We start from the raw sequence: 25,937 nt of genomic DNA, 5'->3' as shown, positions 1-25,937 counted from the left end.
TATTTGTCAAAATAAACAAATTTCTTTAAAGTCATTAGAACTACTTAAGCTATTTTTCTCCCTTTTGTGGAAAAATTGTTTAAATAAATGCACAAACATAAAATTCTGCACACAAGACTCAAGGTGTTTTGTTTTTTAAACATCCTTGATATATTTATCAACGCAACCTAAGTCTGGTAACGCTCCAAGCTAAAACACAACCAGGTTACTCCTACTCTGGTTCTAACATTGCTTCAAAGCCCTGAAGTTCCATTTTAAGTAAGAAAAAGAAACGAGACATAAAGTCCACGTAATTCTTCCTGAGGTCAAATACATAATCCTCAATTTTCAATCAGATCTCTCCTCCTACAAATCTTTCGGCCATCTTTGCCTACTCAGTAGTACCACCAGGGATGAAAAGACAAGAGCCCCAACTCAATCCAGTTGGTCTGGCTCTCATTAGCATCACTAGTAAATGGTGCAGTGAGAAACAACTGGCAATCCCCACACTCCTTGTCAATATCAGTTTTGGAAAAATCTTATGGATTTAATCTCTCCCCAGTCCCCATTTCCAGACATAATTAATCAAAAACTAGGTATTCAGATTCAACTCCTAGAAAAAGACAATGTCTACACCACCAGCTCCCCAACCCCAAACCTCCCCATCAGATTTTAGGTTATCCTCTAAGACTGGACTTGGGTAGGGAGCGTCAGAATAAAAAAAGAGAGTGTTAGAAAAAGAGATCTCCTACCAATTGCAGCCTCCCTGTTTTACTGCCTCCAAAAAAAAGCACATAGAGAAATTCCAGAAAGTGGATTCCTCCTTTTCTCTACCTATCAAACTAATTCCATTTTGCGCTGTCTATTTATTTTATTAAAATAAACAAACTTTAGAGTAATGGGGAGAAATACACCTTAATATTAAAACCTTCCATTCCTGAAGGACCCTTGTGAAAATTTGGTAAGATCTTCTCTCATCAAAAACTTTCATGCACACAGTTTACGGGTTTCAAGAGCCCCCTTTAACTGTCAAGGTTAAAAATCGTTGCTCTAGCCTAGAGAATCATACTCTTCTCAATAACCCTGTCTCCTCCTTCACAGATGGGAGCGACCCCAAACATCACATCTGAACTGTAAAGAGCAACAAAACGAAGGTTCCAATTGCACCTGATGCTGTAAACTACCTCTGTCAAATGTCGGTTCTGCAGTTTTCTAGCAATGCTCAAAGGATTTCTGTTTCATTTTCTTGACCACCCAAATTGGGTCTTATCCAAAGCCCTCCTCTCTCTTTCTTTTCTTTTTTAACTGAGCCTAGAAGCTTATGGCCAAATCAATTCGTAAGTGAAGGATAAATGTTTGCCTGAGAACAAAAGCCCCCAGTGAACACTCACCCTCACTACCCCTTTGCAAATCAAGATGTTCAGAACACTGCCAACTGATGTGGCCATGAGCTGGATCAGAAAGCAAGAACAGAATACGCACACTCCATTCAACCTTTTTGTCTGGGGCACTTCCTCGGTTTTTAATTGGCATTTAACACCAAGACACAAGGCTCATTTTTCATTAAAGTTGCAAGACTTTCATTTTGCAGGGTTTCAAATGGTGTAATTGATCTGCATTGTCTTCTTAAATAACCCAATTGAAGGACACTGCAGCTTTAAATATTTCAGTGCTAGCTAGTAAATAGACTCCATTGCAATATGGCTCTGAAGGTCGTGTCCTATTGTCTCTTTCCTCTAGAAAAAAACAATTTCTAAGTCCTTCTCCTAGATAACATATGAAGGGTTACCCCTAGAATTTCCACTCTTCCATCTCAGTCCCTGATAGAGTTCCGGTGTTTATTGGAATCTCACACTCATAATTTTCCCAGCAGGGGCAATATGTTGATTGCTATTAATGATGCCAGCACCTTAGCGAGACATAAACACATGTGTTCACATTAGTTTAATTGAGCATATGCAACTGTCTGAAATAGCACAACTCAGGGGCTGTTAACCTCTTTAAGAGCAGGGCCAGGGTGGTTTGGGAGTGGACGCCTTTCAGGCGGCACCCTGAGACCGAGATTGCATAACCAGAAATGTGTAGCTACTTAAAACGACAGGAATCTCAGCCTACTCATCCCGGGACTATGCAGGCACCTTGCCATACACTTGCAGCTTTACTTGTCAAAGAAGGTCAAAATAATAGGCACAAGCACGATGAAGGAAAAAATAAACTAAAAGAAAAAGGGCCTTTTCTATCTTGTCAGGATGCATAAATACGATTCCTTGAGCAGTCACAATGTTCCCCGACCCTTCTCCCCGGTAGTGGAATACCCCAGTGAACTGAGGGTTTTGGAAAGGGACAGGGGAGCTGGACATCACTGACTTTTTTAAAGAACAAAATTAACGCACGATTAAAAGAGAAGAAGGGGTAAAGCGAAGGGGGGTACAAGGAAGGTGTGTGCAGGTGCACTGGAGCATTACCTGAAATGGCAACAGATTGTTACCATTATCGGTCCGGAAAGCGTTATCCTCCATCCAGGACTTGGAGGTGAGTGGGGCCGCGCGGGGGAACTTGGGCGGCGCGATCACATTGCTGGAGAAGGGCTTTTTGAGCGGCGAGATGGGGTTGAGTGGTGAAGGTACCCCGACGCCCACGCCCACACCCACGCCGACCGCCCGGCGAGGGTCCCGACCTGCCTGCAGGCCACCCCACGGGTTGGACGGCGCGCTCCAGGCGGCGTTCACACTCTGATGCGTGTTCCAGCTGGACGAGGCGGACGAGGCTGCGGCTGCGGCCGCGGCGGCTGCTGCAGCCGAGGACGAGGACGGCTTGCTGGTCATGATGGGCTGGTGGCCGTATGCCGCGGCGGCGCTCCTCTGAGCGTAGGGCGCCTGGCTGGGACTGGCGGGCGACCGGCGCTGCTGCGGGGGCTGTGCCTGCGGGGGCTGAGCAGGCTGCGCGGGTTGTGGCGCGGGTGGCGGCGGCTGCTGGTGGTGCTGGGTCTGCGCCAGGCCGATCTGCGGGGAGAAGGTGCCTCCAAACACTGGGTTGACGTGGTGCGGGAAGTTCTGGAAGAGCATGGTCCCGTTGACTGGGGTGATCCCCTGGAAGAAGCTGTCCTCCACCGCGTTCGTGGTGCCCGTGGACCAGGTGCTGCCGAAGGACGGCGACAGTGACGCGCCCGGCGCCGCGGGTTCCTGCGGCGGCGGCGGCTGCTGAGGGGGCTGGTGGAAACTCAAGCCCGGCAGGAGCGGCGATTCCATCTGCATCTTGTCGGGGCCGTTGGGGGCCGGCGGGGCCGCGGCGGGGCTGAGGGCCGGCACTGCGCTGCTGTCCTCTGGCTTGGGGGTCTCGGAAGAGAGGGGCGTGGACGGGGCTTCGGCTGCGCTGGGCTCGGGCTGGGGCTGCTGCTGCTGCTGCTGCTGCCGCTGCTGCTGGGACTGGGGCTGGGTTTTGCTTTTGTCCATCAGTAAATCATCCTGCATGGTTTGCGCAGCTGAAACGGGAAAAAAGAGAGACGCGTTATTGTCAATGTGATCGTTAATGCCCCTCGCTGAAGCGGACGGGTGTTTTACTTGCGAAAATCCAGTGCCTCCGCTCCTAGCCAATTGCAATGCAAATCCATAATCTCCCATTTAGAAGAACAGGTCGAGCTGGGGTGGGGGGGCTCGCGCAAGGTCTCTAAAAATACTGTGAGAGCGTCTTCACCCTTTCTGATGTCTTGGTTCCTTTTCTGTATTAATGAGAGATGTGCTTATAAGACAGAAAGACAGCAATTTCGCCACGTCTCTTTTCCCTTCACCGGAACTCAGAGCGTTCACCCTGCAATGAGAAACTGATTCTGGTTCCTGTTTTTTCCCAAGCACCACCCTCCCCCAGTTATTTGCATACGTCAATAAATACTGCTGCGTCCTTCAGCAAGGTTAAAAAGACACCGAACACGACCCTTTCTTCCCCCTTCCCTGTGCAGGCACTTTAAAGAAACAGCAATCTTATCCCTCTTGATTAGCGAACTGCCTTCTTGCGTTGATAATTGTTTCATTTAGCAGCAGCGAGCCACGAGGGAGGAAATCCTTGGCATTTGTTAGGAGGAGGTCTCAGCTGCACAATCATTCTCTGGCCTCCCAGTAGCTGCAGCTACTCCATTTTGTTATGAGACATAAAAAACCACCGTTTTTAAAGAGGTAAAAATCTACGGAAACGTTTGGAAGTGCTTGCTTCTTGTTACTCTAAGGATTAGAGTTTTTCTGCTTATTCTCCAATTTTCTTGTCTCCAATTCTGCCACACAAGAGATTTCTTGGCATCTCAGTGGTTCAGGTCTCAACAGGAGCCTGAGAATTTCTCTGCAGAGTGGAGAAATGTTCTGGTTGGATTTGAGGTCAGAAAGAGAGAGACAGACAGACAGGCACTGACTGTGAGAAGGGATGGGGTGTGGCTTTTTAAAAATCCCTCTGAGATTTAAGTAGAAAGTCAAGATAATTCTGGGGTTGCCAGATTTTCATTTTTGAATCCTCCTGCTGCTGCCTTGGTCACAAGACTCCGGCAAATTTAGAATCTATTCTCTTATCACTAGCATTAGCAGTGAAAGATGGTTTAAAGACCCTGAATTACCATATGCTAGCAAAAGTGTTAAAAATAGCATAGTACAAAGTCCCAAATTCTCATACATTGTAATTATAGTGCATTGCTATCACTGCTTCATTTAGCCATATAAGGAGTGTATGGCATTTTCCATTTTGCATAGAAGGGCTATATTCACCTCTGCCATATAGCCTATTTTCTCATTCAAGGATGAAAATAGTAATCACTCAAAACCAGGAGATTTCCATACACACAGTTATCACTGAGTTAGCTTGTCCCTTAGAACATATTGTTTTAAATATATGAATATTATAGTGCTGAGACCCTGAAAACAAATATTTTGAAATGTTAAAGCATATGACCAAACATATAATTATTTTTAGATGATGATTCGGTATAATTGCAACAAAGTTATTAATAGGTTTAATGCAGTTAATTAACTCAGATACTTGGAGAAGCATCTTTCTCAGGACACTTGTGAAAGAGTATTCAGATACACACAGAAGCTCTGACTTTGGACATCCTCATGATAATAACTGTTGTAAAATAAATGTATTGGATAACAGAGATGCTACCACTCTTAAATATTATGCAAAATATGTCAGACCAAGAAATGGAATTAAAAGTAGTTCTACTATTTTATTAAAGGCTATCTTTAAAATGGTTAATCTTTCACTTTAAAGTTTCATACATAGACAAAATAGCGGGCTTAAGGAAATGCTTCACAGCCACCCTCCTCTCCTTCCTACTCCTCCCTGCTTTACCCCCCCACAAAAAAAACACCAATATGATATACATCACAAATTGCCAGCTACTACCAATAAAATCTACTTAAGATTGATTTTATGTTCCTCAGTTCCCTTGGTCTAAACAATGGCTTTGATCAGTATTGTAAAATATGACACAAAGAGGCAAGCGAAGCTTAGATTGACAACAGCACAAAGTTCTAATGCTGTCAAAGGAAATGGTCATAGAAAGAGACATTTTCACACTCAGTTAAAGCAGTGCTGCAGTAAACCATTATAATCTGGAATTTGAGTCGCTTCCAGTGGGCTAGAGTTGTCTTTACAATAGCCATATCATCATGGCTGAAATATGCATTTGATTATAATTTTAATGTCACTCAGCTTTTCCAATGCTTGTATCAATGCTTTTTGTTAATGCCTTCAGTTTAAACTACATGCTCCTGGTGGAAAAATTAATGCTGTATAAGGCAAAAAAGCCAAAAAGTAAGCTGGACTCAGAATATTTTATAAAGGCTATAATTAATATTGTAATTGAATTTTTAAAAATTTATCATAAAAGAAACATCCATTTCTCTTCTCAATGCTCCTTAAAGATATAAATTTCACTTTCTGCATAAATTCACTCTGTCAAGGTCAAGACCCATCTTTAATAAATAAGACCCTTTGAAACAAAAGATAAGCAATAGATTAAGATAACATTTACAAAGTTAACATGCAATGTCTCTCAGTAACTGCTTATATAGTTTATTTGTTTGGGTGGGGTTTTTTTTGTTGTTTTTTTCTTTTTTCTTATTTACAGCAAGTCCGAGAAATAGATACCTCCTTCCCCTCCCCCCACCACACACACAATAGATTTTCCTTTACATGCAATCACCCAATCTCAAGTAACAAATTCTTAGTAGCAGTTACCTTTGAGTGTCCAGTTTTTAAGGATCGATAAAATTTAAAAGTGTACAGTATTTATTTTCTTCTTTCAGGTTGATTATGTGACCGCTCTGGCAAAAGCACTTTGACAACTGTAAGAAGAGAGGGCATGCGCACACAGGGAACTGTGGGGGCTGAAGTCCTTCACAAGGTACTCTGTCTGACTTAAGCACGTTCAGCCAAGAAAGGAGGAAGCCTCGAAAATATTGATTCCAAGAGGAAGAGCTTGTGCCCGGATTACATTATATCTTCCTAACCAATCTAAATCACGAGGTGTTGAAGCGAAAAGGGGGAAAAATAAACTGGTTTGTCAACTTGTTTTAGGAAGCCAGATTGTAGGGCTCAAAATAAATAAACCCAGCAGAGCTACCTTAAATGGTATTAGAATGGTAATGACTGGGTTGCCAGCAATAAGAACTCCACCAAAGGGAAAGAGATTTGGGTGGGGAAAAATTAAAAAGGGAAGAGGAGCCTACTGGGGAAAGATAAGTACTTAATATCTGACCATACTTAAAAGAAACATTTTTAGTATTATAGAATGAAAAAAAACCCTTAATGTTAAATGTAATATTAACCTTGGAGGTCAGGTAAAAATAGATTTCAGTTACAAATTTTTGACATCTTATCCACAAAGATTTCTTTGTATTTGAATTTTTAATGAAGGCACAAATCACTTATTTTAAGATTCTACTTGACATGCTCTGAATCAACTCATCTCCTTATTTTACTTGTCAAAATGAAAGTTTATCTTGCATTATTCATACAGTGATCAAATAAAATTCAACTCTTTTGAGCTGGAATAATATTTGGTGAAATATTAAAAAATAATTTGACATGTTTAGTGTTTCACTCCATAGGACAGTGACTTCTTTATCCAAGGCAGAAAGTAGATACAGTTTCTATTAAAAAAATTTTTTTTCAGTATACATTTTTCCTATCTTAACTTTCATGACTCCAAGGCTGGAATCTCACCACATATTAACATCAACTATTATCATCTATAGCTTCTGAGAGCAATAGTTCAACTACCAGTTTGCTCACGTAGGCAGAAGATATTATTTCTTGTGGGATTTGGTTCACTGCCATTCACCCAAGGGGTTCAGAGTAAATGTCAGTTGATGACTATGCTGATTGAACTTGGAACTAAAAATGTTAAGCACCATTTAAAACTGTCTTAATTTTCTATTTCCCTTCTTCACCAATTGGAACTAAAATACTACCAGACCCTACCAATTTGCAGCAGTTAGTAGTCTTTGTTTCTAGTTATTTCTAAGGAAAAAACCAAAACAATTTAAGAGGAAAAAATCATTTTGAACCAATCTGCCAAAAGTTCTTCTTAAAAGAACTAAATGGTCGTCTTATTCTTGCTGTGAACTTAGCTTATATTCCTCATTTTTTCTCTACCCTGCTAAAGAAAGCTTCACTTCTGCCAATGTGGTATGCTTACCATTTGCATTCCAGAGTCTTTAAGGATTAACTCAAGGTTAATCTTATTCCTGAAGACTTCTCTAAGCTACCAGACTTCTACATTTTCAAGTACTTCAATTAAGTGAAAAAAAAAAAGTTCCCTTATAAAATCCTAACAAGGACTTAAGAAATAGAATTTTAAAATTATTTTAAGTTAATACGTCAAGATTTTATGGTAAAGTAGAAATTCTTACGTTGTTCAGGTGTGCTTGAAAATGGTTTACTTGGGCATTTATTAATCCACCTGACCCAAAGTCCAAGTCTACTAATAATTTGCACAACGAAGAAAAATAAATTTTGGCCCTGACCCTTGATAAATGATAATAGTTAGCACTGCCCACACTTAATGTGATTTTATTGTATATGAAAATGAACTAATCTCTGCTCTTCCTTTCCTAAAATGAGCACTCAAATCTAAAAAGAAAATGACTCAAACATAAATATCAAGGTGTAAATAAATACTAAGCAAACAATAAATTATAAAAGGATCCCAACAAGGACAAAGACCTCTACTGAAATCTTGTTCTTTATTTAACCAGAAAGGAAGCACTTTCTGAAATTGTGTCTTCAGGTCACAGAGGTTAACCAATGCTCCTTTTGAATAGTCATGGAAGGCTGTAAAAATAGAGATTGCAGAGTTAACTCATGGGCTAAAGACACCTTTCTAGGCTTCCTTCCCTCCCTTCCTTCCCTATTTATATGTCTAGCACAATGCTCGTAAGTCCTGGATAGTTGGTAGTTGCTCCATATATGCTTGCTGAATGAATGAATAAATATATGAATGAATAAATGAATGAATGGATGAAGTATAGTTTTTGATTTTCTAAAACAGCCAAGGTTTGAGTAAGTATTAAATTATTCTCCATTTATAAGAGCAATTACTTTTTCATCAGCTGCAAGAATGGATATGAAGAGGAGTGGTATAAAATCGAAAACCATTTTGGCCGTTATGATGTTTAGCGGTATGCAGATCATTTGATTATCGTCATGAAATAACATTCATGAAGCACTAATTCAACAGGGAACATTGTTCCCATCTAAGAATTTACAATCTAATAAAGACACACACCCAGCCCTCCACAGAAACTGCTTCATTAAAAGTTCACAATAGCCACTCAGAGCTAAGACCAATGGATGTTCCATCAGTCTTTATCTTTCTTGACCTTGAAGCAACATTGACATAACTGACCACACTTTCTAGATATACCTTTTTCCCTGAGCTTCCTTCATGCTGTCCTTTCCTGGTTTTCTTATATTTGAGGTTATGGGCACACACACACGCGCGCGCTCACTGGCTCTCTCCTTCTCTCTTCTTTGCTAACTGACTTTAAATACTGAGTTCCTCAGAGCTCTATCCTAGGCCCTCTTCTCATCTCACTCTGTGTGAGTGGCCTTCCCAACTATAACGAAAGAACCAGCCCTTTCTTATTGACAGCTAAATTCCCAACATCTATTACTGTGCCTTGTTGTTAGTGTCATTGAGTTGATTCCTACTCCTAGAGACCCCATGTATAGCAGAGCAGAACCCTGCCTGGTTTTTAAAAATTGGCACCTGAGCTAACAACTGTTGCCAATCTTCTTTTTTTTTTTCTTCTGCTTTTTCTCCCCAAATCCCCCCAGTACATAGTTGTATATTTTAGTTGTGGGTCCTTCTAGCTGTGGCATGTGGGATGCCACCTCAACGTGGCCTGACAAGCAGTGCCATGTTCGCGCCCAGGATCTGAACTAGCGAAACCCTGGGACACCAAAGTGGATCATGCGAACTTAACCACTCAGCCACAGGGCCGGCCCACCTGTCTGGTTTTATTGCACCATACTCTCATCTTCTGGAGCTATATCAGATAACGCTCCACTGCTATTTACTGGGTTTTCATGACCAATTTTCTTGGAAGTGGGTGGCCAGGTCCTTCTTCCTGGTCTGTCTTAGTCTGGGAACTCCGCTGAAACCTGCCCACCATAAGTGACCCTCCTGGTATTTGAAATACTGGTGGCATAGCTTTCCGCATCACAGCAAAACACAGCTGCCACAGTATGGCAACTGACAGATGGATGGTATGGTTCTCTGACCAGGAGACAAACCCAGGCCAAAGTGGTAACAGCTCCAAATCTTAACCACCAGACACCAGGTTGGCCTATCACTGTGCCTAGCACATAATAAATAGGTATTAAATAAGTATTTATTGGATTAAAATTATATTTATATGCAAAGGGCCAAGCATGCCAAGGTAATCCAGGTGGCAAAAACTAAATAAACCTAGAAGACCTACACTACCAGATATCAAGATTATCATGAAGCTATAGTAATTAGACTGTGTGATTATTGGCACAAGGATAAGCAAATAGACAAACAGAACAAAATAAAAAGTCCAGAAACACATCCACATATATATGGTCACCAGATTTATGAAAACAGTAACACTGCAGTAGTAAAAGGATGGTCTTTTCAATAAAGGATATTGGAGTCAACTGAATATCCATAAGGCAAAAAAGAGACCTTCACCCTTGCCACACCATACACAAAAATCAATTCAGATAGATTGTAGATCTAAATGTAAAAGGTAAATAGTAAAGCCTTTAGAAGAACATAGGAAAATATTTTCATGACATTAGAGTAGGCAACAATTTCTTCAACAAGTCACAAAAGCAATAACCAAAAAGGAAAAATTTAATAAACTAATTAAATTAAGGATATCTGTTTACTAAAAGAACTAGAGTGAAAACTCACAGAATGGGAGAAATATGCAATATATATATTTTTCAACAAAAGACTTTCAATCAGAAAATATAAAGGACTCTTACAAATTACTAACAGTAGATATCCCAAAAAAATACAAGCAAGAGACATCAACAAAAGATATTCAAATGGCCAAAAAGCATATGAAAAGGTACTCTACCTCATTAATCACCAAAGAAACACAAAATAAAACCATAATGGCCCCCATTTTCATCGCAGCATTATTCACAATAGCCAAGACTTGGAAGCAACCTATGTGCCCATCAAGGGACAAATGGATAAAGAAGATATGGTATATATACACAATGGAATACTACCCAATCATAAGAAATTATGAAATCTGGTCATTTGTGACAACACTGATGGACCTTGAGGGTATTCTGCTAAGTGAAATAAGTCAGAGGGTGAAAGTCAAATACCATATGATCTCACTCATAAGTAGAAGATAAAAACAATGACAAATAAACACACAGAAACAGAGATTGGGGCCAGCCTGGTGGCCAAGTGGTTAAGTTCACGCACTCCACTTCGGTGGCCCAGGGTTTTGCCGGTTTGGATCCTGGGCACAGACATGGCACTGCTCATCAAGCCATGCTGAGGCGGCATCCCACATGCCACAACTAGAAGGACCCACAACTAAAAATATACAACTATGTACCAGGGGCGCTTTGGGGAGAAAAAAGGAAACTAAAATCTTTAAAAAAAAAAGAAAGAAACAGAGATTGGATTGGTGCTTACCAGAGAGTGAGGGGGGAGGGCAAAAGGGGGGACTGGGCACATGTGTGTGGTGATGGATTGTAATTAGTCTTTGGGTGATAAATATGATGTAATCTACACAGAAATCAAAATATATAACAATGTACACCCAAAATTTATATAATGTTATAAACCAAGGTCACTGCAATAAAAAAAAAAACAGAATGGCTAAAATTGGAAAAGGGAGACAATACTACGCATTAACAAGGATGTGGGAGCAACTCATTCTCAAACACCGCTGGTGGAGATATAATTTGGTATAACTACACAACCACATTGCCAAAACTATTTAGCAATATCTATTAAAGCAAACATTCACACACCGTAGCATTCACCAATTCTGTAGCTAGATATATACCCAATAGAAATGCAAACATATGTTCACCAAAAGACATGTTCAAAGCAGCATTATTCCTAATAGCCCAAACCTGGAAACAACCCAAACATCCATCCACAGCAAAATGGATAAATAAATTTGGGATTCATATGATGGAATATTTAAGGCAAAGATACCGAATAGACTCCAACTCTATAGAATGACATAGATGAACCGCATGAATACAACGCTGAGTGAAAGAAGCCTAACACAGAAGAGGACATACTATATGACTCCATTTATATAAAGTTCTAATAGAGCTAATTTATGTGGTTAGAAGTCAGCATAGTGGATACCTTTGCAGAGAAATAATGATTGGTAGGGGACACAAAAGGGGGCTTCAGGGATGCTGCTGATATATTCTGTTTCTTGAACTGGACACTGTTACATAGATGTGTTTACTTTGAAAATTCAGAAAACTGGACACATGATTTATGCACTTTTCTGCATTGTGGTAATACTTCCATTAAAATTATATAACATATACATGTATTTGTAAAGGTTAACTATCTTCTGTAGGGTAAAAAAAGAAAAAAAAAGCATAATCTGGCCTAATAGGCAGGGGAGCCTTAAATCTGGACCATCTAAGCTAAAGAAATAAACTAGGGGCTGCCTATATGCCACTCCTGTGCTAGAGACACTAAATGCAAAGATGAAAATAGCCAAAAACTTCAAAACCTCACAGCCTATGGGGGTAAAAATAATTTTGGTTAACTACGGTAAATTACATATCCGCTAGATAACCTAGGAAGTTTTTAAGATTGTTAAAGCCTAAAGCAATTTACAAGCAGGAAGTCCACATCTCCTGAGTGAGGACCTGTTAAGCAATTCTAGATCAGACTAAGTTTGAGAACAGAAGAGGGGAAAAAGGGAGCAGAAAGGGAGCCAGGTGAGTCAGATGTGGTTTAGTGGGCAATCTGGAGAGCACCTGGGGTTCTTTATGTTTCTTGCCTCTCTGTCCATTAGTCTTGAGTTCATTTATTCATTCAGCAATTTTATGAAAGGCCTCCTAGCCACAAAATAGCAATTCCAAAACTTCACCTGCTTTTTTATTGACCTTGTCTCTAATTTCTAAGAGAACACTGAGGATATTAGGCAGTAACATTCTCAATTTCTCAGCTACCTACCACCAAGCCCCCCTTTACAAACTTATCTCTATTCCCACCCACACTTCCTTTCCTCCCACCTCAGAGGAAGCTGAATTCCCATACAGGTCCACAATTAATCCATCCTTCTATAGTCTAGAGCCCATTCTTTCTGTTTCCTTGAGACCTAGTTCATTAGTTAATTATTCCCAACTTTCTCCTTCCCATTCCAGACAGGCTGTTTGAAAGAAACCTCTAAATCCCTAACTCTATTTTCTCACTTCCAGTTGACTCCCAAACTTACTGCATCTAGCTTCTGCCCCTACCATCCTGCTAAAATTGCTCTTGCTGCTGATCTTACTAAGGACACCAATGACCAACTGACACTTTTCAATTCTTATTTTATTTGCCATTCACACTTCATAAAAGACATCTCAAGCAGAATTCTAAGATGGCCTTCCAAGATTCCAGGCTAGAAGGAAAACAGGAACCTTAGTCCTAAAACTACAATTCTACCAACAACAAGAATGAGCTTGAGGGGCTGGCCCTGTGGCCTAGTGATTAAGTCCAGCGCATGCCGCTTCAGCGGCCTGGGTTCAGTTCCCAGGCGCAGACCTACACCATTCATTGTGGCCATGCTATGGCTGCAACCCACATACAAAATAGAGGAAGACTGGCAACAGATGTTAGCTCAGGGTGAATCTTCCTCAAGCAAAAAGAGGAAGATTGGCAACAGATGTTAGCTCAGGGCGAATCTTCCTCAAAAAAAATTGTTTAAAAAAAAAAAAGAATGAGCTTGAAAGAAGATTTGACACCCTGAACAGAAAACCCAGTCATGCTGACCTACAGAACTGTAAGTTAATAAATGTGTTGTTTTAAGCCATTAAGCTTGATATAATTTGTTACACAGCAGTAGAAAACTAACACAACACTATTCCATTTGCTTTGAAGACACTGTTTTCCTGGTCCTTCACTTCTAAAGTTCTTCTCAGTCTCCTAACCACTGTATGCAGCTTCCCCCAGCGTTCTCCTACTTGTACACTCTCCTTGGGCAATGTTACGTTATGAACCAGGAAACTGAGCTCACTGCTACCTAGGTTTACAGATCAAATCTTTTTGCTAAGCTCAAAACCACTGTTTAACAACTTCTCTATCCAAGGAAGCTACAGCACTTCTTCTCCAACAAATGTGCTTCTGCCTTTATTGCTGGTTTATTTATCTTTACCATATTTAACAGCACCACCATCCATCTAGTCACTCAAGTGAGGAATCTAGACATGATTTTGTCCTTTCCCTTCTCTCTCACTGAAGGACAAGTCTAACTGGTCACTAAAACTTGTTAATTCTGCCTCCTAAATTTCTCCTTGACATCCCCTCCTCTTCATTCACAGCCAGTATAATACTTCACTCAAACTATGGCAGTAATACCCTAATCTCTCTCATCTAGTACTCTTCCAAGTGTGGCCCCCGTACTAAAGCCTGAGTAATCATTCAAACACAGTTTTAGGGCCAGCCCGGTGGCACAGCAGTTAAGTTCACACGTTCCACTTCGGTGGCCCGGGGTTTCCCAGTTCGGATCCCGGGTGTGGACCTACACACCGCTTGACAAGCCATGCTGTGGCAGGCGTCCCACATATAAAGTAGAGGAAGATGGGCATGGACGTTAGCTCAGGGCTGATCTTCCTCAGCAAACAGAGGAGGATTGGTGGCAGATGTTAGCTCAGGGCTAATCTTCCTCAAAAAAAAAGTCCACACACAGTTTTACCATGTTATATCCCTTCCTAAAACTCTTTACATTTTCCTGGCCAAGAAGATAAAGTATAAACTTAACTCTTCTTCTACTCTTCTTCCTAGCTGTACCAAACTGCTATAGGTCCCTGGATGGACCATGCTCTTCTGCTGTAATGCCTCTGCACATATTCCTTGTGCCTGAAATACCTTTCTACCTCTTGACAACCTACTGCTACTTTCCCATTAGAACCAGTTCAAATGTCGCCTCTTTGAAACTTTCCATGAGCATGTGAGCAAAATTGCCCATTCCCTCCTTTGTATACCTCTGTAACACAAATATTTCTCCATTACAATACTCTTCATACTTTGGGGAATTATCTGTTTACACATAGCTCCAGGATCAAGACTATATTTATCTTTGTAGCCCAGGCACTGGGCCTGAAACATAGAGATAAAGTTTATTAACCAAATCAAAGAACAAGGTATCTTTTACCTCAATTTATAGAGGCTAAGAGCACTTCTTTAACATTAGATGAAGAGAAATTCTTTTGCCATTAAAAGTATTTCAAAAACACTATGTTTAATGACTCTATACTTAATATTTAATGAAGATATCCCATACTAAAATGTGGCATAATTAATTTACCCTTTCTCCTGTTGCAGGACATCTGTTTCCAAGTTTTCACTATTTTCCAAACTGATTGTTTCCTTAAGCCGTATTTCTAAAGAAAAAATTACTTGGTTGAAAGGCATAACATTAAGGCTTTTGATACATATTAACAACTAGTTTAAGAAAGGTTGCAGCAGTTTATACTTCCCCAAGAAATGAACTTCTAATATGAAAACAATGTATGAATAGTGCATACAACAAAGAATAATATAGTTATTGTTCTGATAATAATCTAATGTAGAAAAACACCTCTATTCTTTTGATATGAAAAATAAGATTAAGTCCCCTTCAGCATCCTAATGTATTTAATGTTTCGTTCTTCTTTTTTTTTTTTGAGGAAGATTAGCCCTGAGCTAACATCTGCTGCAATCCTCCTCTTTTTGCTGAGGAAGACTGGCCCTGAGCTAACATCCGTGCCCATCTTCCTCTACTTTATACGTGTATATGTGGGACGTCTGCCACAGCATGGCTTGCCAAGTGGTGCCATGTCTGCACCCAGGATCCCAATCAGCACACCCTGGGTCACCGAAGCAGAACGTGCACACTTAACCGCTGTGCCAACGGGCTGGCCCGTTTCATTCTTCTTTATCATACCTTCATGTGACAATGAAACAGAGAAGCTGTTTATATATTTACAACTTATGTTTATTAGCTGGAGATTCCATTTCAAATTATGACATATATATGTGTACATGTGTGTATTCCATTTGAAAGAAAAAGAGGAACACCTTCTTCTACATTCTCTACGTTTCTAGATTTCAATTGTAATTAATTTTATTTTAAAACCTAATACTCATGAAGGTGGTTAAAAGGTACAAACTTTCAGTCATAAAATAGGCAAGTCATGGGGACGTAATGTACAGTATGGTGACTATAGTTAATAATACTGTTTTGTATATTTGAAAGTTACTAACAGAGTAGATCTTAAAAGTTCTCATCACAAGAAAACAAATTTACAACTATGTGTTGCAATGGATGTTAACTAGACTTACTGTGGTGATCATTTCACAATATATACAAATATCAAATCATTACGTTGTACACCTGAAACTAAAATAATGTTATGTCAATTATATCTCAATTTTAAAACAGAAAAAAACCCCTAATATTCATATATATTTCATGTAACTATGTTCATCTTGGGAGTGAATAATGCTCAGTAGACATTTTTACACAAAAAGTTTTATGCTTCAAAAATTTGTGAACTTATAGAGGAACTAACATTGTACTCTGAAAAAAAATGCAGGGGCTCACCCAGTGGCACAGCGGTTAAGTGTGGACATTCTGCTTCAGCAGCCCAGGGTTCGCCGGTTTGGATCCCAGGTACAGACATGGCACCATTTGGCAAGCCATCCTGTGGTAGGTGTCCCACATATAAAGCAGAGGAAGATGGGCACGGATGTTAGCTCAGGGCCAGCCTTCCTCAGCAAAAAGAGGAGGACTGGTGGCAGATGTTAGCTCAGAGCTAATCTTCCTCAAATAAATAAATAAATAAATAAATAAAAGCAGCCCACACTATTTTTAGTCCTATACCATGACAAATTGAGTCCCCTCACCACAATGTCCTCTCCTTTACAAACCATTTTTGATACAGCATACCTCCTTTTAATCATCTATAGCTTGTTCATTTTCCTATTTTCATCATGGTAACTCAGTTACAAGAACCCTCTGGAGACTACAAAACTTGCAGAATGATTTCAGAAAATATAGTTAAGCTTTATATGGGTCATTTCTTCTCCTATAGTCACTGCCATTTTATATTTTAAATTTTCACTTAAAAAATATATTCTGAAAGGCCACGTCTTCTTTCAGAAGACTTCAGAGAAGCAAACCCTACCCAATTAATCGTTTAAGTTGTTCTTCGAATCTCCTGACAGTTTCACCATGTCACTTTAAATGCTCTTCAAAAGTTGCCCTCACTAGGGGCTGGCCCCGTGGCCAAGTGGTTAAGTTCACGCGCTCCGCTGCAGGCGGCCCAGTGTTTCGTTGGTTCGAATCCTGGGCACCAACATGGTACTGCTCATCAAACCACGCTGAGGCAGCGTCCCACATGCCACAACTAGGTGGACCCACAACAAAGAATATACAACTATGCACCTGGGTGCTTTGGGGAAAAGAAAAAAGGAAAAAGAAAAAATCTTTAAAAACAAAAAAAAAGAAAAGATCTTTATTAAAAAAAAAAAAAAGTTGCCCTCACTAAATTGGAATCAACAGGCACCTCTCAAGGAGCTAGCCTTAGAAGTATTACCAGCTTCCAGTTTCAACTTCCATCCCCAAAGTTTAGCTTTGAGCACTTTCCCCAGAGCTTTCCAACTGCCTGCTGGAAATTTTCACATGCAAATTTCAACGTGTCACTCATCATTATCTACGGGACAAGAGTCAAACACCTAACCTAGTGTTTAGGGCTCTCCCCTTCTAATTCCAACCTCTGTTCCCAGATAGCATTATCTCCATTTCTCCAGGCAATTTGGTCTACTCCTGGTCTTGAATCTTGCTGATGTTACCAATCCCATATGGAATGCCCTCACCTTCTCCACTTATACTAATCCTACTTTTCTTCAGAAGTTAGTTCCAACACCGAGTTTCTAACAATAGCATCTATCTGTACCACATATTTATTGCTTTGCATTTCTATATACCTTTTCTGGTATAATTATGTTAATTCCCCAACAAGAACTCTATGCCTCTTGGGGGAAGTCACTGCAACTTATGCTTTTGTTCTTCCTCAAAGTCTGGTAGAGTATCTCACAGGGAGCTTAGTAATAAGAGCTAACATTTATGGAGCCCCATACTGTGTGCTGGATACAAAGCTAAGTGCCTTCCACATATCAGTTCATTTAAGCCATGTAATAAACTGATGTGGTAAATACTGTTATTGCCCCTAATTCCAGATGACAAAATGGAAACAGAAAAGTGATTTATCTGCCTCAGGTCACAAAACTAGTAAGTGTCAGAACTAGGACCTAATTTCAGGTTTGTCTGACTCTAAATCTGTCTTTTGGTTAGTGACTCATGCAAGCAGGTCCTCCTACTTGATCCATACAGTCCAGGAGACAGCTTGGGCTTCAAAGGTGTGAAAAGGGGGCAAATTGTGGTTCAACAACTTTTCTTTCTCCCATTGACACAAAGCTTTTATATAACGACGACCTTTGCCTGAAAACCAGAGATAAGCTCTAACCAAGGGATTCCAAATTCCATCTATGGGCAAGACCCAGTCCCACTCCAGGGTGTTCTAAAAACAGCATGATTGTCTTCAAGAGGATGAATCATCAAAAGAACTGATTTTAGTCTTCAGGGATCTAGAGAAGAAGGCTGGTCCAGGCCTGAAAGTGATGGAGAAAATCTTTCTTTGCCACAACCTCTGCTTTAACAGCCAGTAATTAATAGGTGCTGTACAAGTTAATGAGTCACAGGGGTCATCAGAACAAAGGGTAGGGCAATGGTCAGTCTGACTATCCAGGTAGCCCTTGGAGCCTAGCCTTCGAAACCAAGTAGTCTTTGTATAATATCAGTGCCTTACATTCACAGAGGGCATTAGACTTTACCAAACCCCTTCACCTTTGCTATCTCAGTTGATGTTAACAGCCTTGTGCAGTGGATAGACAGGGCGCTCACATTTGCTTCTGCAGATTGTGTTATGCAACAGAAGGCTGGCCAAGGAGGCTAGCAGAAACTGAAATCTAGTACATCCTCTGCTCACTAAGCTCATGAACATCAGTGTAGAGCTGCATATGCCCCATGGAATTTCCAGAAAGGGACTGTTAGGAACAGGTGACAGCACTGAGGATGACTGTTGGGATCCCCACTTTAAAAATGCGGATGTCAGTGAAATCAGCAATTCCAAAAGCCCCATGTACCCCTATGTTCATCGCAGCATTATTTACAATAGCCAAGACATGCAACCAACCTAAGTGCCCAGCAACTGATGATTGGATAAAGAAGATATGGTATATATATATACAATGGAATACTACTCTGCCATAAAAAAGGACAAAATCATCCCATTCACAACAACATGGATGGACCTTGAGGGTATTATGCTAAGTGAAATAAGCCAGACAGAGAAAGACAAACTCTGTATGACTCCACTCATAGGTGGAAGTTAACATTATAGACAAGGAGAACTGATCGGTGGTTACCAGGGGAAAGGGGCGGGGGGAGGGCACAAAGGGTGAAGTGGTGTACCCACAACATGACTAACAATAATGTACAACTGAAATTTCACAAGGTTGTAAACTATCATAATCTTAATAAAATTTTTTTAAAAATTTTAAAAAAAATGTGGATGTCAGGGGCCAGCCCCATAGCTGAGAGGTTAAGTGCACGTGCTCCACTTCAGTGGCCTGAGGTTCGTTGGTTTGGATCCTGGGCGCTGACCTACATACTGCTCATCAGGCCATGCTGCGGCAGCATTCCACATAGAATAGCTAGAATGACTTACAACTAGGACATACAACTATATACTGGGACTTTTGGGAGAAAATAAAAAGGAGGAAGATTGGTAACAGATGTTAGTTCAGGACCAATCTTCAGAAAAAAAAAAACAACGTGGATGTCAATTATACCTCAATAAAGCTAGAAAAAATAAAAAATCGGTAAAGATGTGGAAAACCCAGGCTCAGAGATGTTACAAGATAAGAGGTGGATCCAAGATTACAATTCAAGTCTTCCAACTCACTAATCAGCATGCTTTTTCAACTACACTACAAGTCTCCCATTGGTTCAATTTAATGTAGCCTACCTCTGTCTTCTCATGTGGCAGACTGGTATTCTTAGCACTTTGATCCAACCAGCTGAACCAAAATCAAGAGCTTTTTGGTGTAGTTCTGTCCTGAAGCCATAGCTGCTTTCTTATTGAGGAAGATGAGAAGCAGATGTGTGTGCCAACTGAATCAAGAGGGATACTTTAGGTAGATCTCCTACCACTTTTGGAAAAACAAATTAGACCACCTCCCTAAATGTTAATGGATCATGACAGCATCACAGCGGCAGGGAGTCAACATTATTAATATTATGGGAGGTGGTATGTGGAAAGGATATGGGATATGAAATCCAATTATCTAAATTTAGATACTAGCACTACCCACTTATTAGCTGCCTGGCCCTGGGAGATAACAATAACAAATATTTACTGAGCACATACTATTTGCCATGCCACGTACTTTATTTACATGATGAATAATTTCACACAATCCTAAGAGGAATGTACCTTCATTATCCCCATTTAACAGATGAAGACATTGAGGTTCTTGGAAGTTCAAGTAACTTACCCTAGGCTACATTATTGGGAAGTGGAGAAGCCAGGCTTCAAACACCAGCAACATGACCCTAAAACCCATGTTCTCAATTTCTCAGTCTTAGTTTCCTCTAGAATAAAATAGAAATGATAATAACAGCTGCCCTATCAAAATAATCAGAATTATATTAGTGTGTATGAGGGCATTTTTAATAAACTGTAAAGCACTCAAGGTGAATGTATGAAATCCAAAGCCAATACTGACATGCAGATGCATTTATCTGGAAGGTCTACACTTAAGTAGAGATTTCCTTGTCTGCTTTCCACTTAATATTAGGAGTCAAATAAGTAGTGGTAAGCCTATGCTGCTTCTAGCAACAATGATCTTGCTATCCAGACATTTCTTATCCCACCTCTTTCCCTATCCTTTATTCCCTATTTATGGAAACAGAATACACTGGGATATATCCTTAAACTGCCACAGGATACAGATTTTCTTTTTAATTATTAGTTTCAAAACCTGTGGATTGAGAGAATTTCTTCATCATCTGGTGATGATGATGATGATGACGATGATGATGTTTATACCAACTGATCACTTGCCTATGTAGGCATCTAGAGAGGCAATTCATGTGCCTTATCAGTTAATCCCCATAATAACCCGAAAAGATAGAAGCTATCATTCTTCTCATTTTTCAGATAAGGAAACCAGAGCTTAAAAATGCTAAATAATTTGCCCAAGATGACATAACTAGTGGGTGAATAAACTCAGGTCTTTTTTGACTCCAAAACTCAAGCTCTAAAGCTTAACTCTTATCCCTCACCTCTTGCCACACCCAGGCACAACCCAGAGGACTAACATCAGTGCCCACACTTTCTTTACAATCAGTCTTCTTCCCGTTGCTTCTTCTTTTAGTGACCATGTTTTCTCTAAATCAAAAGTCAAAACATGTGGTCCGACAATCCAAAATGATTAAACTACAGAAAAATCCAGGACTTATGGTTGTTGGGCCTTTATCTTTCTCCCCCATACCTGACCACCTAGAACAAGACCTATTCAGATCATTTTCAGCTTCTTTTTTGAGCCCACACCTGGCTCCTCTGAGTTTTAAATCCATCTCCCAAGCAGACGCCTCCACCCAAAGTCTTCACTCAAAAGCCTCAAACCTCTTGGAGAATGAGACCTCAACTAGTCTTATCATTCTGAAAAATTCCTCTCTCAAAAGAAAAAGAGGAAAGGAAGAAAGGTTTTCTTTCTTTCTTTCTTTGTTTAAATAAGTGCTTGAGACATCCGTTTGAAACATCTCACTCTTCTAGCAATGGCCTCTCCCAGGGAGAGGGAGGAGAAAGAAAAGAGAGGTCTATCTCTTCTATCTAGGGAGAGATATTGTTTTGCCTCTTCTTTCTAAAGTGGCTCTTCATTGCACTTAGCACTTTAGGGTCGTCCCAGAGAGAACAAAAAAGAAAGCAGAAGACCTAAACTTCATATGCAGAAGTAATCTGCAAATTTACTCATTCAACACTTTTACTGAGCACCTACTATGCAGTAGGTTCCCAACACCCACTATTCCTCTCTTCCATCTAAATGCAAGATCAAGAATACTCAAAAGTAGTAAATAAGACAAGATCTTCCTGCATGGTGTGGGGTTGGGGGGAAGGTTGCTGAAAAAATAAAAGTAAATAAGAAAATGTCAGACAAGTATAAGCGCTAAAAAGAACAAAGGGTGATGTGATTGAGAGAATCTGGTAGAGTATTTAGACTAGATGGTCATTAAGGCCTCAATGACGAAGTGACCCCTGAATTAAGCTCACACATGAATTAAAAGGACCCATCCATGTGAAGCCTGGTGGTAGAGAATGCAGAAAGAACAGATAATGTCAAGATCCTAATGCAAGAATAAGCCTTTAGAGGAGAGGTTGGCAAACTTTTTCCGTAAAAGAGCCGCATAGTAAATATTTTAGGCTTTACAAGTTATATAAGGTCTCTTGTTGCATATTTTTCTTTGTTTTTGTTCTTGTTGCTATAGTTGTTTTACAATCCTTTAAAATGTAAAAATCAATCTTAGTTCTCTGGCAATATAAAAATAAACTTCTGGCAAAATTTGGCACCTGGCTTAGTTTTCTGATCCCTGCTTTAGAGGAACATCTAATCTATTGTAGCTAGAGGGGAAGTAAACAAGGAGGAAAGTGGTACAAGATGAAGTCTGAAAGGTAGGCAGGAACCAGATCATGTAGGGCCTTTGAGGCTAAGTTAAGATTTTGGATTTTTTCTAACTGTGATGGGAATCCCCTGGAGAATTTTAAGCAAGGCAGTGACATGATCTGATTTATGCTCTAAAAAGACCAGTGTGTTTCTGTATGAAGAACACACCATGGTGAGGGTAAGGGGGGAAACAGAGAGAGTTGATTAGGAGGCCAGCTATAGTAGCATCCAGGCAGAAGAGGATGAGGGTGGTGGTGGTGGTAGAGACAGAAAGAACTGAACAGAAAGTGAACTGACCACCCTCACTGAAAGCTATGCTTATCTTTGATGAACAAAATCATGGAAGGATTCTTAAAATTTTACTTTAAAATCAAAAGAGTAGTATAAAGAGCTAGGTTGAGCTATAAAGACTATTAAAAGTTTGATTCATAGGAAAATCTTGGTTAGTTGAATTTTTAGCAATGTTTTGACATGTTTGATGTATAGATATTTGACTTTCAGAAAGTTTATCTCTTCCTCTTTCTTCCTGGTTAAACAATTCACAGTTTTGGGGCCGGCCCGGTGGCACAGTGGTTAAGTTCGCAAGTTCCGCTTCTCGGCAGCCTGGGGTTCGCAGGTTCGGATCCCAGGTGCAGACATGGCACCGCTTGGCAAAAGCCATGCTGTGCTAGGCATCCCACATATAAAGTAGAGGAAGATGGGCGTGGGTGTTAGCTCAGGGCCAGTCTTCCTCAGCAAAAAGAGGAGGATTGGCAGTAGTTACCTCAGGGCTAATCTTTCTCAAAAAAAAAAAATAATAAAAAATAAAATGTCTATAAAAAAAAAACTATTTACAGTTTTTCATCTGGTTCCTGATACCCATTATTTTCTCCCTTTCACCTAAATGTATAATAAAGTGTACTTAGAATGTTCCTCTCATTTCAGAACGCACTTCAGTAAACCAAAAGATAACCGTTTGCCATTTTAAAATCTGAAACACTTCCAATGCCCCTTGGCAGCATCCTCCCCCTCAAAGTTTTCACCATGAGGAAGTTGTAAACTCACGTGGTTCTTACACTATCCAAACTCATTTTCCGGTTCTTTCTTTGAAAAAAATACTACTGAGGATTTTTGAAAATTCACCAAGGTGCACACTTAATTTGAGCACTTTTTTTGTATACTTGTAAAGATTTATTTAAGTTTTGGGAAAAACAAAAAACAACCCAGCCACACACACAAAGAGGTTCCAATGATGGCGACCTTTAGGGCATAGGGAGATTAGAGAGTGTCATAGGCTGGGTTCCTTGGAGACAGATTCTGTGGCCAAATTTTGCATGCAAATAATTTTTGGGGGCAGGACACAAGTGGCAAACACACCTGCAATGAAAAGAGAAACGCAAGAAGGGTCAGAGGGAGACACTGCCCCCCAAAGTGGTTGCAATTGAGTACTCAGCCAATCCTGTGATGAGTTCTAGAGTTGGGACAGTCCAGAGACTTATCCTCGAATGAGGCAAGGAAGCTGGCTCTTTGTATCTTAAGTCAGCCAGCCAGTGGCTGTGGCCTCCTGGGAGCATAGAGAGAGGCAGTTCCCCAAATCCTAAGGCAAATGCCCAGCAAAAAAAAAAAAAAAAAAGCTTCCTGCCATGAGGAGCTAAATTCCCAGCAGCTTAGGGAGGAGTACATTAGCCATTAGGAGAGGATGTAAGTTGAAGAGAGGATCACAGTATCCACTACAGAGGGATATTCAAGTATTCTCATATAGTTATTTTTATTGTTTAATGTTTACTATGGCACAAACTACTGTACCATGGGTATATAGTATTTTTAGTACACAAAATCAGGGGGCCGGCCCAGTGGCACAGCAGTTAAGTTCTCACGTTCCACTTTTCGGCAGCCCGGGGTTCGCCGGTTCAGATCCCGGGTGTGGACATGGCACCGCTTGGTAAAAGCCATGCTGTGCTAGGCATCCCACATATAAAGTAGAGGAAGATGGGCATGGATGTTAGCTCAGGGCCAATCTTCCTCAGCAAAACAGAGGAGGACTGGCAGTAGTTAGCTCAGGGCTAATCTTCCTCAAAAAAGAAAAAAATGAATTAGCACGCCAATTAGTATTTTCATTAAAATTATAGACCATGTTCAAATACTTAGGAACATACTTTAAAAAAATACTGCTGAATCAGTGACTCTAGTATCATTTCAACTGTGTACCTTTATGCAGCTGATGATTAAATCTGAGTCATTTTTGACTCTCTTCTCCTTTACCAAGTCCTATGGCTCGTTCTGTGATAAGACTCCTCCATCTATCCTTTTCTGTCACTGCCACCAATTCTGGTCCCCACCTTCATCTCCAAACTCAAACTGTCTCTTGTGTCCAGTTTCATCCAAGTTGTTACAGGGAATAAGGGGATGTTCCGTTGCATGACTTGCATTAATTCCTCAAAGAGTCATTGAGAGCTTGTGAAAGGCATTAGGGAAACAACATTGAGCAAGAAGACTCAATCTTTCCATCTCTTATAAACATTAATTTCTAGTGAGTGAGAGAGACTTTAGTCAATTCCATGATAAATAATTTCATGGCAGTTGTGATAAAAATGCTATGAAAAAGTACCAGATGTTATGAAATCTTATATGATGTTGGGACCTGGATTAGCAGGTCAGGGAGGGTTTTCTAAAGTAAGCTGAGCCTTAAAGAACAAAAGAATAAAGTTGAAAGGAAGTATGTTCCATGCAAAGAGAACACCATGCTTCTTCCTACCTTCAGGCTCTGAAGAGGAGGAGGCATGGTATATTCAAGGAACTAAAGAAGCCAGTAGCCAGCATGCTAGAGCTCAGGGTTTAGTTGGGAAGCCAGAGCAGGGACAGGGAGCTGGTAAAGTAAGCAGGGGCAATACAAAGCCAATAGAAGTGGGTTTTTGGGGCCGGCCCCACGGCCAAGTGGTTAAGTTTGTGCACTCCGTTTCAGCAGCCGGGGTTTCACCAGTTCGGATCCTGGGCACAGACCTAGCACCACTCATCAAGCCATGCTGAGGCGGCATACCACATGGCACAACTAGAAGGACCCACAACTAAAATATACAATTATGTACTGAGGGGCTTTAGGGAGAAGGAAAAATAAAAAATAAAATCTTTCAAAAAAAATTTTTTTTTAACTTTTCATTTTGAATAGTTTCAGAATCACAAAAATGTTACAAAAAAGAATTCCCTACACTTTTCACCCACGTTCTCCAAATTTTAACATCTTAAATGACCAGAGTATAATTATCAAAATCAGGAAATTAACATTGATTCAATACTATTATCTATTTTACAGATCTTATTTCACCATTTCGCCCACTAACGTCCCTTCTATGAATCTAATCCAGATCACACATTGCTTTTAGTTGTCACGTCTCCTCAGTTTCTTTTAATAGGGGACAATTCCTCAGTCTCTTTTATGACCTTGACACTTTTGAAGAGCACTGGCCAATTACTTGATAGAATGTCC

At 40.3% G+C, this 25,937-nt stretch overlaps 1 protein-coding gene across 24 annotated transcripts in view; it reads right to left on the bottom strand.

The window, feature by feature from the left end:
* CPEB3 (cytoplasmic polyadenylation element binding protein 3) overlaps window positions 1-25,937 on the bottom strand; it is a 222,458-nt gene that overhangs the window by 181,112 nt on the left and 15,409 nt on the right. For 10 of the 24 annotated variants that reach the window (XM_023642591.2, XM_023642617.2, XM_023642624.2 and 7 more), the window contains exon 2: window positions 2,445-3,460. In XM_023642591.2, the coding sequence (XP_023498359.1) occupies window positions 2,445-3,449 (1,005 nt within the window). In that variant the 5' untranslated portion in view covers window positions 3,450-3,460. Of the gene's footprint in view, window positions 1-2,444; window positions 3,461-3,539; window positions 4,399-6,201; window positions 6,526-25,937 lie in introns of those variants that run through there. The other 14 variants (XM_070262129.1, XM_070262139.1, XM_070262079.1 and 11 more) reach the window with 7 other exon arrangements.

This window comes from Equus caballus, chromosome 1 (assembly GCF_041296265.1).
Source record: "Equus caballus isolate H_3958 breed thoroughbred chromosome 1, TB-T2T, whole genome shotgun sequence".
Classification (NCBI taxonomy): Eukaryota; Metazoa; Chordata; class Mammalia; order Perissodactyla; family Equidae; genus Equus; species Equus caballus.
Note: the sequence above shows the minus strand (reverse complement) of the source record. Positions and strands in the feature narration are given on the sequence as shown.